The sequence below is a fragment of the Amphiprion ocellaris genome, chromosome 10 (genome assembly GCF_022539595.1).
Source record: "Amphiprion ocellaris isolate individual 3 ecotype Okinawa chromosome 10, ASM2253959v1, whole genome shotgun sequence".
Lineage (NCBI taxonomy): Eukaryota > Metazoa > Chordata > Actinopteri > Pomacentridae > Amphiprion > Amphiprion ocellaris.
Window position 1 is genome coordinate 15,944,365 of NC_072775.1, and position 15,108 is coordinate 15,959,472.

The 15,108-nt window shown below is 44.7% G+C and overlaps 1 protein-coding gene across 2 annotated transcripts in view; it reads right to left on the minus strand.

Moving 5' to 3' along the window:
• Positions 1–10,393, minus strand: part of LOC111577313 (ephrin type-B receptor 1-B) — a 162,829-nt gene extending 152,436 nt beyond the window's left edge. For both annotated transcript variants that reach the window (XM_055014569.1, XM_055014568.1), the window contains exon 1: positions 10,126–10,393. In XM_055014569.1, coding sequence (XP_054870544.1) covers positions 10,126–10,186 — 61 coding nt within the window. In that variant the 5' untranslated portion in view covers positions 10,187–10,393. The remainder of the gene's footprint in view (positions 1–10,125) is intronic.
• Positions 10,394–15,108: the final 4,715 nt, after the last annotated feature.

The window sequence follows — 15,108 nt, forward strand, 5'->3', positions numbered from 1 at the left end:
AAGTGGCTTTCATAAATGCCAAATGAATGGTGGGTTTCTAGATTGTTGACGACATAAAAGCAAATTTTGGAGCTCAGAGCATTTATTTTTCAAACCTAAAATAAAACAAGGTAAACATGCCTGAAACCATGTGGACTGTTAAGATTTTAATGGAGTCTCTTTATTCACTTACAAAGAGGGACGAGTCATCAATCGCCACGTACACTACTACAGCATTTTTAAAAAACTAACAAAGCGAATATCACACATCAGTATCTGCAAACACATGCATGTTTGCACACGCACCCATCATCACAGGGAAAGAACATTTCTCATGAATTAATTAGATGAAAAAAGAAAAGAAGCACAAATAAAGAACAGGAATCTGCAAATCGCATCAGGCTTACACACTTAAGCACCACCTTTGAAAATCTGCAAGACAAAGGAATCCAGACATTGTTCCTTTATTGTCCTAACCTGTTTAGTGTTGTCTGAGGAAGGGAAGACTAACGCCTTGGCATGGAGAACAAAAGCCCAGGAGACTGTCCCAGTACTAACACACCCCTGCATGACTCTGCTTGGCCAGTTGCTTTTGTCCAGACTGCCGTTTTGTGATCCGTATTACGCAGTCAGTATTGTCATTAGCACAGGTTGGAGCATGATATATTCACCTCAAATGGCTGGGAGGACCTCAGTAATGTGATTCATTCAAACCTAAGCACTCTAAGACTGAAATGATGGCCTTTCACAAGGAAAAACACTATGTGCTCTCTGGCATGAAAGTGATAACACATACGGAAAGATCTCCAAGACCTCCCTGGCAGAAATCAGTCTTGTTTAGGGTGTGCTGACGAATACATCCACAGCGATACAGAGATTCCGACAATATCCAGCTCTTTGATGCAAATACACATTTTCTTTTGAGAGTTACCATGCAGCTATGAACACTGAAGGTGTTGAAATCTTACCATGCAAAAAAAAAAAAAAACAAAAAAAAACACAAAAAGAGCACATGATGAGTTGGAGTGAATACCAATGGCCGATTAAATGGCCAATGAATTACACAGCAGACATGCTTTACTAGGGCTATTGTGATTAAATCATTAATCCACAATGTGTGACGGACAACGTTTATGTAGGATATCATGATGAAAATTACAATGTTGATGTCAGAGAGCAAAATGTATGATATAAGTATTTCTTATGCTTAATGTAACCAAAACCCAAACCTGCAATTTTTGTTATGAGAATCTTAAAAAGGTTGTCATGGCTCAGCTATACACCTTGAAAACTATGCAAATTACATCCCATTATAATGATAATGTACTGTACATCACAGACTCACTTGCAAAGTGGGAAACCAGCTTATCCCACAGATTCTTAAACCAGACATATGCACAAATTGTATCTTTAAATTTGTACAATAAACAATCATTTGCACACACACAACTCGCACACTCCCTGTCTAGGCCTTTACAAACCATTTATCATTCACTGAGCTTGTAGTAAAGATGTAAGGCCACGCTGCCGCTGCATTAAGATCAAGAATTTATGATTAGAAAAGAGGCCAGTCGTGTATATTACACATTAATAATCTCACATCACTTATCTGTCAAGGATCTATCTTTTGATATTAACAAAACTTCCTCTAAAGCTGATGTGACACACTTGTAAAACACCAGGAAAACCGCTGTACAATTACATTCAGCTTGGTTTAGTGGGAACGTTTGTCATCCTGACATGTCATCAGCTGAGTGCAGCGCGGTCATGCTAGAAAACGAGCACATCTGTTCATTCACGTCCACATTCCACTTTATTTTAAAAAGTACCTGGCTGCATACCATATGTGTGTACAGTATATTCAAGCAGTTCATTTCCCCAGCTCTCAGAAATGGGCTGACTCCGCCCAGACATCAGTGTCAATCTGCTGGGTAGGTGTCTAACAGTGTGTGAAGCTCACATCAAAGGCACGCCGCTTTAAATGCCCAGCCTTGGGAGAAAAAAGGGAGGAGACAGACTTCATAGGAATAAGGGATGAGGAGGAAGGGAACAATTGGAGAGGGGGGCACGAATTTTATTCTGTTCAGTGAGCCCCCAATACAGCGGTGAGGCAGGAGAATACGACTGTGACTGCTGCGCTAACTAGTTGAATCAAGACATACTTTATAAACGTAACAATAACCGTAACAAACAAGCTCACACCAACAGCGGACACACAAACAGCCGTGACTTACAGCAACAAGCAATCTTCTCCACATCATTTATTAGAGGGAGATTTATTATAAAACGGCAAATCACAATCCCCACAGACATCCAAGGAGATGGACTCTCATGAAGATGCATGCAGGCATACACACTCGAAAGGGCTGGATGTGCTTAAGGGTTAGCAGCCAGAACCACCAGCCTCCTCATTAGCACAAATAAGATTGTAGGCAGATACAGGCCTATCCCTCTCTCCCTCTCCGTCTCTTTGTCCCTCATCGCCTCTGTTCTCTTGCACAAATGAGTCCTAATCCTTGTCCTCTAGGTCGCTGCGAACAAAAACAAAACTGCACAAAGCTGTGGAAGGAGGATGCAGAGGAGGGAACACAACAGAATCTCTATATGGGGAATTTGGAATGATATATTAAATACCATCTGTGAAAAATGTATAACTTGAGGATGCTTGTTTGATATGTGTCCTCAGGATGCATCACATTAAATAGAGTCCTCTTGGCTCATACCATCATAACTATTCATGAAGGGGAGGGTGAGTCAATAGGTCAACATGGATCGGGATTAGTTTGTCCAGTCGATCATCAAAACAAAACATAAATGTAATAAATATACCAACTGGGGAAAATATAATAAATGAGAGTGGATATTGGATGAAAGAACCTGATATGCATAAGCTTGCATTTTCAACCGGCAGACATTCCCAGGATCCTGATTTCAATTTGTATTTTTTCCCTGGTATATTCTCTTTGCCTAAATACAGAGAACAGAACTTGAAAGCAAAACAAATCTTTGAGCTTGCTTCTTCTAGGGAAATGCCTCTTTCACCCTGTCAGTTTTTTTTCAGTTGTTCTCCAGCCAGCCAGGCGACTGCTGGTAGATCGAGATACTGTCCACTCATTTCCCATTACCCTCTGTGCTTCAAATCAATAGTTAATTACCTCCAAAAATGCTCTCTTCTTATCCAGCTAGAGAAGTGGACAGCATAGGGCAGGTTGAAATTGGCCTGGCAGAGGGATTCTGTGTTATGCAGGGTGAAAACTGTCCTCCCACCACTGCTACTTATTGGCCCATCAGTGTCCCTCTCGGAAGCTGGCATTCCATTTTGCACTACGGCGGTACTTCATTTTTCTCCACCACACAATTTTCATTTCTCATGCTAACGCAGACACACACATAGAGAGACACAAATAATTCACACGCAATTCTTCTGCCTCTCTCTGGCCAAGAAGCTAATGTTTAATAAGAGATTACATTTATGGTGAGGAGAAGGGCAGGCGAATAGTGAAATATGTCCACATGTCCTGAACCTGGGAGAGGCTCTGGCACTTACTCATTAATAATGGGACAGGCCCCAGGCCCAGGCCCTTAGCTCTCAGTCTCTACTCATTTCCTTTCCACACATCAAAGCTGTGCGAGTGTATGGCCATGCATGTGTGTGTGTGTGTGTTGAGGATCTTGCACATTAACATCTGTGCATGTGTGTGTGCGAGCTTGTCAGTCCCTATGAGAAACAGCCTGTGGAGGAGCCGGCTTTTATTTAATCAGAAGTGGAGCAGCTTCCACCACCGTCCGTAATTTCAGCCCTATTAACGTCCTGCCTTTAATTCCTCTGAGCGCTGGAGACGCGGGATCCTCTGGGCTGCTAATTCACTTTAAATGCAAAATGTATCAAGTTTTTTTTTCTTGTACAGCGGTAACTTCATATATTGTACATTTAAACTCGAGAGGCAAGGGATTTGCTAAATAAATATGCCGCGCTGTTATCAAGCGAACACGGTGAGCTAAACTGATATTCTTATCAGTTTGATTGTAGACTTTTAAAAAGTTTCCCACACATTAGAAGCCACAAACACACTGCGCCACTATACCTGCCTTCTCACACTCCATACTCGGCCTCTGTCCCCCCCAACCTACCTACTTGTAGCCCTTAAGCCTTAGCCTTAGGGCTTAAAGGTAACATTAAATCATTCTGGGTCTGACTCAAAAACAGATCTCATTATAACAATCATAAATGAAGCCCTTTGTTCCTCCAAGCATGCAACCCCAACAGTCTCTTTACCCTCTTCCTGCGCCTGCCAATACTGCGCCTATTACATCTCGAGGAGGACAGGCTCATGTTTCACTTCTCTCCCTTGTAGCAGACCCTATAATGCTTCATAAATGCATCTGTTTTTAACCAAAAAAGTGTGTGTGGGAGGCGGGGAGGAAGAGGCAGGTGAGGAGGGGGAGCAAAGTTGAGAGAAACAACCAATTATTTCCAGGCAGGAAAGTTTGTAGGGGGGGTGGAGGAAGGTGGAAAGGATGGGGGTGTACCTTGCAACTACTCTCAGATTTAATTAAAAAGAACAATCTAGTAGGCAGGAAGGAACGGACAGCAAAGTTGAGTCAACAACAGGCTTTTGTGGACCTGGACTGGCCGCAGCTGGTTGAAGGGTGGGCTGGTGTGGACAGGGGGCTTAAGAGGCCGTGGGGTGGAAAAGAAAGTGGTCAAAATCAGGGCTGTAAGTATAGAGGCCCCCGGAGCCAGGCTGCATGAAACAGTGGGAAATGAGACTCGATAATCAATGATTTTTCTTCTCACCTCTCAACACCCCAAATATCGAAGAGGCTCCCCTTTCCTGCTGACTGAACAACTGTCACCCAATCTCTAAGGACGGGTGATAATGGAGAAGAAAAAAGAAAACCTCAGAGTGAGAAAAAAGAATGGAAAAAGGCACATTTTTCACACCACCATCCTTGAGTGGTGGGGAAGCCGCTTCACTGCAGCCAATCAATTACTTGCATTTCCCACGAGGTGTGGCTCGGAGGGTTATCTCCCAAGTTTATGCTCTCGTGCACATCGAGCCTCGGTGGTGAATGGGTCCGTGGGGGTGCGTGTCCGCGTTGTGTTTACCATTCGAGAGAACTGGCTTTACTAGCAAACAGATGACTCACACAGTTTGAGGTTGAACTGTGTCACGAGCGTCACCGCTTTCACTCTGGTGCTCTAATATGTTTCGTATGTTGCTTGATGCAGTGGGTCTGCTTATCCCTGAGATTGGACAGATAAGGCCGCAGCCCTCGTCCCGCAGTCGGCCACCTGCTCCGATAAGGGCCGAGCATGAAGCAACGACGGGTGGAACCTGACACTGCTGATAGCATCTCCGCGGCAAATCTCAGGACACGGGAATGTGTGGAAGACACCGGAAGACAACATGGTAAAGAACACGAGATATCTGCTCGACGAGTCCCGAGTCTGGAATTAAAATGGAATAGGATACACGCAAATGCGCACACGTTCAGTATAGCGCATACTGCTCTATCCCCCTCTCCTTTGGTACTGCTCATTCTCACACTGAGACGTACACAAAAAAATGTGCACATGCATAGGCTCCCAACCTGCATCCACCATCTGGCCCTCCCAAGGCTCAGATGTCTCTGGGGTAAGGTGAGCTGTGAGGGGGACTCTGTGTTATTGTGTGTATATGTTATGTGTGTGTGCACATGTGAGATAGAAAGAGACAAATAGAGAGTGAGGAGGCAGTGATCATATTATCCAACCGAAAATAGGCAATATACAACCTACTGTGAAGGAAAAAACCCCACACAGACCATAGATTTCTGCCACACTGCCTGCACGCAAGCATAATAGTTTTATAGAAAAAGGAAGTACAACACATAGGACTGCAGGTACACGAGCTGCAGGTAGGGGTTTGCACCAGAGGTCGTCATTGCTGGCTAGGCTACGTAAGTGCATTTTAACACCAAGTAGTCTTTTCACTGTGGGCAAAATAAAGCCTCCATTATGGGATCAGGCCATGTTCACTGCCCCCGCCAGCCATAACAGCTTTAGCACTATACTGACGACACAGGCACCCAAATGTACAATACACTCCTGGCGCCGCAAAACAAGTGAAAAATTGAATTCTACTTTAGGTGGTCCCAGGTCAGCAGTGGTGCTCGTGGCCAAAATACACTCATGTGAGCACTCACACACATAATACTTCATGTCTTTTCAGTCTCAGGGCCTCAACCCGTGGGCCCGCGTTACGCTTGCATTTTCCATTCTTCTCTTCTCTTTTTTTTTCCAGCAATTTAAAACGAGAGAGCGGAGGAAAAGAGCAATCTTGCATTCACATCCATTAGAGACTCAACAGGACTCTTTTTACAGGCTGTCTCCTCCGCACAGCTGGTGAGCTCACACAACTTACACACCGAGCAGGAGAGAATTCTTAACTCTGCACTAGCCTCGCAGAACCAGTCTACATTAATACAAGATCAGTTTTCACTGCAAGATTTAACCATGGGAAATGACAGGGGATCAGTCCAGCCTGACTAGAAATGTCGGACCAGCCTAAGAACTACTCTTAAAGCTTGCAAAAATCAACCAGTTGTTTTAAAGTGTGCGCAAAACCAAACAAACAAAGCATTATTTGGCAAATGCATAGAACAATTTTGCTAATCAGACTGATTTTAATAGATATGGTAGGTGAAAATACGCTATTGAGACATCCCTGTGAGTGGTCCATTTGGCCAGTCAGGTGCATGGAGAGTTTATATTAATGAGTGAGTGAAGCAGAAAAGCTGGCATTTATCTACAGGACTGTATACTTCATTTGAACAGACATGCGTCTCACGCAAATGCCTCTTCAGTCTTGCCAAGCCGCAATTTGTGCAAGGCAGTGATCTAGCAAAACAGCATTTTAGCTTTGCAAGGGTACGTCTATATTTAAAGCCACTTATAACAACATTCTAGGAGCTTCACTGCTCTGATTAGGAAACGAACCTCCATGAATCTCAGGAAGCACATTCTGACTTCCATGCAGTGAGGTCAGAGCAACAGGAGGTCAAGTAAGGGACAGTGCCCCTGGAGCTGAGTCAGTGTCTTGCTCAAGGACACTCCAGCAGGGCTGCTGACACAGAGGCTGCAAGTCGTTCTTCAACACTCTGTCCTCTGACCTCTCTAATCAAAATTCCACACCAAGGCTGCTGATTAATGTTTATGAACAGCGTGTGGTACTGACCTCCATATTGTTTAAGCTATCACACCTATTGTTTATTCGAATAGCCACAATATTCTCTATTCCTTCCTCTCTGGATGATGCATCACCGTTGTGCAATATAGGTACTTAATGCAGCATCCTGAGGGACTGGTTACAGCACATTACAAACAGTCTCTTATCATACTCATATTGAATGCCGCTGCTGTTTTACACCAGTGTAGCTCACGCATCTATTGGATGTCAGATAACTGAGACAGCTCAGAGTTCATTTACTTTCTTTGCCTTGCTCAATTTTAGTCTACTGATTTGTAAAACATGCATACTGTATCTTTTCTGAAACTCGCTGACCTCCCTTTTCCTTCTCGCTCTCTCTCATCTTTATACATCCCTTGGTCCCTGTCTGTCTTCAATTGCTGTTTCATCCCCGTTCCCTCCATTCCACCTCCCACCACCTAGTTCCAGTCTGTTAAATGAGCGGGCTTATCTAAGCCTAATTGGTTTAAGGGCAAACAGAAATAAGCAATGGCTCTGTAAGTAGAGGAGAATTACTGCTGCTGTTGGCAAGAACCATCCACATGCCACAGAGACAGCAAGCTAAAGGAGTGAGGAGGGAAGACAAGAAGGGAGATTAGTGAAGAAAATTATGGAAGACAGATTAGGGCAGAGAAACGAGGGAAGAAAAGGGAGAGGCGTCGAGGAAAGTAGGCAGAGAAGGTGGAGATGGTTGGGAGAAAGGAAAAGAGAGAAGACAAATAGGGTTGAAACAGAGCACTGCACATGCTTCCTCTAATGCCATGCAAATCCCCTTTTCTCTGTCAGCCTTCTGCTTCGGGTCTGACTGCCCCTCTTCAAAAACTTGTCGGCGTTTTGTTGATAACATTTTGTCTTGTGTGGCACGCTGGATAGCTGAGCTTGGAAAATGAATCCAGCAAATTCAAATTTTATCAGATTTACATTTCACTCCTTCGTTACGCCTTGTTTAGATACACAAACACCACTGCATGCTCTAACTTCAATTTTAAATCTCACTTTTTCCACTATGCTCTGCTGTCTCCCAACTATCCATCCATACTTTAGAGCATCTCCTCCTCGTCATTTTCATCCCACAGTTCATCAATTATGTGTGCAGTGTTTACCGTAAGTGTGCAGAGAGGTCAAATAAATCATTCAATTCAACACCACCGTTTGTCCATATGGTCAGAGCTGCTACTTAGTCTAAAGTTACAAATAGGCACTGAAGACACACACATGCACACAGGCGGATCTCTGACACTTTGTGATTATCAGCCGATTTAATCTCATAATCAGATTAAGAGTGACAGGATAGGCAGGGATAATGTGGTCAGTGGCTCCACTCTCTTTCAAACACACACACACACACACACATACACAAAACAAACCAAAAAAAAAGAAAGAGCAACAGATTGGAGTTCAGATCAGTGAAGATTTTAACCTTCCCATGGGGCGACCTCCTTTCAATTAGCCACCCATACAGGGAAATCACTTTCATCCTTGTTACTGAGGTAACCCAAGGGCCATCTCCCTGCCCATCTGCTTCGTTCTCATCCCATCTTTTAAAGTAGAAACCTCACACCTCCTTTTTCCTAGCAGGGAAATTTCACTCTTCACTCTCATCTTCCACTCATCTTTCTGAAATTACATTTATGCTGTCATTTCACATGGGGTAAACATTTGAACCTCAAAATATCCCGTCTCACAGAGGTAGCAATTTTGGGCCTGGGCTCAGTATCCATAGCTGTGTGGAAATCTGATGAACACAAACAAGAAAGCCACCGCCGCTGAATTATAGAGCACAGCCAGAGCTGGGCACAGTCCAGCAGCACAGTTGTGAATGATTAAAGAGAAAAAAAAACTCATTTTAATTGTGCTTCTAATTTACTTAAATGTGGGAGTGGATACAGACAGTCATACAGGGGGAGCTGATGTGTTCATGTGTTGGCAGAAGATAAGCTATGACACAATAAAATGTGAGAAAATAGACACTATAAAGCCATGATGCTGGTGGGATATCCTCCCAGCAGCCGTGTGAGGCTACAGCCCAGAGTGTGGTCCCTTGGGTGCCACAGCGGAAATGAAAAACATGTTTAAATGAGAAGATATTTGCTACTGTACTAGTGGCCCCACTGCTTGTCCAGATGAGTGTGTGAGAGAGAGGAAAAAGTGGGGATAGAAGAAGATGGAGACAAAGACAGGAAAAAAAAGGAATGGAGATGGATGAAGAGGAGAATACAGGGGTAGTGTGACAAAAAGGGGAGAGGCCCCCAAGTGCACTAACAGTGCTTCATTTCCAATAGTAAAAAGGCAAAATTCACTACCAGCTTCAAATTCATCTTTCAAGGAGACTTCTATGCGCATCTAAGAGAGTTTGCTACTGCAAATTCAAAAACGCTTCATAATGATGCCCAGGGAGCTTCTCGTGGTGTATTTGTTGAGTTTAATGAAAAACGAGACGGGACTCCTCGCAGGTTTGACAAGCACTTACATCGTAGCCTGCGTGTCCCACTGAGAATAACTAATTGCTCGTGGGATAATGAGGATCTAAAATAACACAATTAATAGAGGAGACTTCTCCTGTCATGCGCTCCTGCTGCACGGAGCGAGTGAGAGTAATCAGAGAGGGAAAACAGATTAAAACGCACGAATGGCCACTTAGAAAACGATCCGATGCGCATTTTAAAATCACACCAAAGTAAGAACAAGAACAAGTGGCATCAGTGAGAATGAGTGGAGCGGGAGGGATGCTGCCTCGGAATAAAGGGACAAGCAAAAAGCATTCTGCCGCGATCCACGTGTATGACATCCCCCTGTGCGCCAGAGACGCAACGCTGCCCATCGCAAACCGCTGCAAGCATCCCCAAAGCGCGCCTTGGAGATCGAGGAGCAATCTCCAAATCTAGAGCAAGTGCGTTCCCAAATTCTTATTTACCTTCCATCGCAGACGATGTGGCGACCAGCACGCATAAAAGCGCAAACAAATCCACTGTCATGGCAGAAAAGGGTATTCTCCACAGCCTGTCCCCCAGATAGCCAAAGACGCACGGCGCGCGTCAAAAGAATCCCTTCAGTTGTCAGAGCGGTAAACTCCAGCAGATAGCCTTGTAGTTGTGAGTCACATTTCAAGCCGTAGTAAACAATGTGTGACAATCAGCGCACGGGGAAGAGCGGAGTGGAGAGGCCGAGGGGTGCGAGGAACAGGAGGGGGGACTAGGAGGAGGAGTTGGAGGGGGGGGGGGGGGGGAGACCCGACATTGCCTGCTCGTAGCCCCACATTAGAAGAGCGGAGCCAATCAGCGAGCAGGGAGCCGAAACTCACCAGCCAATCGCTAAGCCACCGCTCCGCCCACCGCGCATTGTCAAAACACAAAACTTTTCCTTGACCTATTTGAAGCGGTGTCCGCTGCACTGAAGGGGAATGACGCCACCAGTCGGGTTGGGGCCGCTACTGCACCTCCAGTAAAAGCCTGCAGGAGCCGAGCTGCTCAACTCCGCTCCTCCCATGGGAGACGATCTAAACGGCATTTGTTCACAGGTTCAAAAATCACACTGATGTTGAAGAGATTTGTCAGTCTCGGTGATCTCTCATATGGCAGCTCATCCAGCTCAAAGTGTGACAGTAAATGGGTATTATCTCAAATTTTACACAAATCACATGCATTTTTTGCACATTTTTCCCACAAAGTCTCACTTAAACTGACCTCTCACCTGTGTTGACACAACTGCCTTTTTGTCAGTGTCTAAAGTAGCCCTACACATGGTCTGGCCTCTTCACCTTTAAGCCCTCATCTGCAATGAAAAAGCTCTTTAACAGCCGCACCTCCCAGTGATATTAACCAGGCGTTGAACATCAGCTCCCTCCAAGTCGCCCCTCTCTCACCCCCTTTTGTGTTGCGCCTGTGTTGCAACAGATGGTGCACACAATGGGGTTTTCCCTGCAGGGACACAGGAGACCAGGGTCTGCTTCAGAAGAGGAAGGGGCAGTTGCCGCCCTGTAGCCCACAACCATACACCTGTCTTGGACTAGTTCTGTTTCTCCCCGTGTCCCCGGAGTTGAAGAATTGGGATGGAGTTGTTAATCTGCAGCCTGAGTGGGCCTGGTTTCACCCCGGGCCACTGGATGGCCTAATACTTCAGAGTTGTCCCTTCACAGCACACTGGCCCAGATTTTTTTTTCTTTTCTTTTCTTTTTTTTATTTCACCTGCTTTAGTTCTAAAGAATAGTGTGAACTTTAGGATTTTAATATTGTGTGCCACCTAAATTTGTGCATTTCCCCCCAACAAATCTAAACCATTTTAACTGTCTTTTGTGGTCCTTCAATTCCTAACTTTGGCAATAACAAAAATCAAACAGACTGCAAATGAAAGGTGACTCACACTTAATAAATGGTTGTTCCACTGGTGGCAAAGGCCAGCTGATGATCTGGGGCAGACACAGGGCTTCAGGAGCATCAGGCAGCGGTTGCTAACCTGGGACAGCAGCTGATGAGAGCATTTGTCATTTTTAATGGTGCGGCGAGGAGTGGCGCTACAGCGTGGCACGGCACAGCACAGCATGGCCCCCGGTGCTGGCTGGTTTGTAGGCCTCTCATAGCCACCTGGCCTTATTTTTCACCGAGCCAGTCATCATCACCTACAACTCCACGGGTCATCTCCAAATACAGGAGGAATCTGTCTCTGTTTTCTGTCCACACCCTGGGGAGGAGGAAGGAAGGAAGAGTATGAGGGGAGATAGGAACAATAGCGCTGCTGCTGTAGCACATCCTCCTTTACAATGCGCACTCAGACAAGCAAGCACATACAATAACAGAAATGTGTGTTCCGTCAGTCACCCACACACAACTCTGATAATGATCCACACAAAGCCACACAAGCACTTGCCTACTTGAGCTTAAGAGCCTCAGCCCAATACCAATACTGAGCCCAAACACATTGTGGAGAGCCTCTCGTTCTCTCTGTGGCCTGATTTTTTTTTCTCCACGTGGTTAAGCCTGCAAGTGCAGCCTCCCATTTCTATTTTCATTTCTCTAGTCTAAGGCCAGATTAATGGCAAAATAAAAGGGTAACCTCACTGAGTGCATTATCCGACTTGTGTTTGATTAAATGTTTTTTTATGCTCTGCACTCAGTGAGTTGATCTTCATGGTGTTGAGCTTTTGACCTGTACACATCCAAGCAGCATCCAACTCTCCATGACCGATGTGCCATGACCTTTACATTTCTCCTCTCTGTCTACTATTTCCTGATTCCCATTTGGTTTCTGGAAGGAAAACAACAAAACACTCTTCTGCTTTTCAGTGGAGCCAGGCAGGATATACAAAATGGTGTGTAGCTTGTTCTGTACACTACCAACATTAAGAACAACAGAGGGAACCAGGTGTACACAAGGAAGACCTTTCAGGATGAAAAAAGCAACAAATTCTATTGAGACAGCAATGTTCACTCAGATACACACTTATTATTTAGATTTGTGGTACGGGAGCACATAACAAAAGGTATAGCTTGTGACAAGCAGGTAGTCACAACCAAACCAGGAGGATGATTATAATGGTACAGAATGAGAAAGGAAAAAGTGACATAAAAGAAAGCAAGATGTTTCTCAGACACGGTGGTAGCTGGGAAGGTTTGCCTGGTGATGAATACGAATGCATGAAAATGAAATGCCTAAGTCAATATGGAGACAGTGCAGGGACTCGGGTGACAAAGGAGTGCAGTGCTTCCCCCACCCTGGGGGTATAGACTGGTTATTAGGCTAGGCTTTTGCTTCATCCATCTTCAGGAGACTGTACACCGGCCACTGACAATATGAGTACAGAGCCAGGGCTGAATACAGATGTGCTCTGGACCAGTGTTCCCCGAACAGAGGGTCACTCATGAGTCCCAGGCACAGTTCTGGGTCACAGCTCAAGAGAGCTGATGGAAAATAGTATCATTGCAACGAATACATGAAGTTGGCTAGTTTGCTTAAAAAATGTATATTTAAAAACGCCTGGACAAGGCCAGGTTCTTTGCAGTTATACTGCAATGTACAAACAAACTCTGCAGTGGAAAAAAAATGTAGATATATCTGTGAAAAAAATTCTCACTGCCTTCCAGCCAGAACACATTTAGCCAGATCTCTGTATACAGTTTGAAGGTCAGCGTTCTGCTTGTGGCACAAACAGAATTAAGATGTTTTTCTGAGTTTCAGGAGTAAAAGGAGTCTCTGACAGTAGGTCAGACAAGGAGACAGGGGGAGCTAAATACAGCCCTCTCATTAATCTGCCTGTGATGCCAAAACTGATGGTACCTGTTCACTGCTATCAGCACACCTCAGAGACATTCTTTGCACTTCTGACACAGAGTCACACAGAAAGACTGAAGACATGCAAACAGCCACACAACCCCATGGAAATAGACATGAAAATAACTGTGCGCCCTTACAGAATGGATTTAGTAAATGCTGATGTATTTGTGTGGGCTGTATTAGACTTAATTTCTCCTTGCCGTGACAGTCTTATTTGTTTGTAGGCATCGCAGTTTGATTAATAAGTCGTCAGCTCACGTTAATTCTACTCAGTATTCAAGCTCTTTAGAATTAATCCAAACACCACAATGAGGAGATTCGGCTCGGCATTAAAACAGTAAGAGCATCATTACATTCATCAAGTGTGTGCGTTTGTGTACAAGAGAGACAATGATTGCGATTTAATGCAAGTTAACAAGCCAATGTTCCTCCTTGTATTTACTCTTGTGCATGTGTTGTGTGGATGTTCCGAACACAGAATGATGGCTGATGGATTATTGCATCATCCTCCTCAGTCACTCCATGATCTGTCAGCTGCCATGTGTTTTCTGCTGCAGATAATGTTCCAGTAGCAAGCACGCCATCCATCTCTCAAAAAAGGTGTCCAAAAATAAAAAAGAAAGAAAGAAAGAAACAGCAGGGAAACCACAAAAAATGAAACCATGCAAAATCCAATATCTAAAGTCATGCACGGACCCAATAACAATTCACTGATTGTTTTTTCTTGATGGCCACGGTGATGAGGATGCACTCATTTGCTCGTGATTAGGGATGTCTAATCACAGACGAGGTTAATGGGGTTCTTCATTCACTCACCACTTTGCGTCTCTTGCAACGTTTAAGAAAGTTTCCTATTAACCATGTGGCCTCAGCCCCCCTCTGGTGTAATGCACCTTTCAATTTATGCACCAACCTTTTCCACCTCCTTCAAAGGAGGCGCCTTGACAACAACAACATTTGACACATGGTAAATTGTTTTTTGTGTCGCTGAACATGTTATCATGGGCTAGTCGACCGGAGAGGCTCATAAAGTAGTTTTCTGGCTACAAAAGCAACATTTAGGAGGTGGACTTGTTAATGAGGGAAAACAAAACTAGGCTGACAGCTCATCACTTTATGTCAGCTCCCAGTGACAGCCTATCCCACTCGTTTCTGTCGAGTTGTTTGTCTCACAGGGACACTATCAAAATGCAGCCCCCCGTTTCCTCCGACCTGTCTCTTCCTCCCCTCGCTGGCCCGTGACAGATAGTTGAGTACAATCTATCAACCTCAGTCTGCCTCAGTCAGGGCCACTGCTTTGTAAAGCCACGTATGGACAGAACGCGCACACAACACAGTGCACATCCCTGAGTCTGTCACACTAAATGGGATAAACATCTGGTGGCGGAGAGAGAGAGAAAAACTGAGGTCAAATCAATCTGCCCCCTGTCTGCCATACACTGATCCCCTGTCATAGGCTGACCTCTGCAACAAATGAAACTCCAGTGCTGCATTTGAATACAAAGACTGCAGCACTTGAGTCTGGCTTCAGCACAGTGGGTGAGAGTGAATGAAGTCACTGGTGGACTTCCATGTTTATTCAGATGATCACTGGTGCCTCATAAAAGATACTGAAACAGGTGTGGAAGTA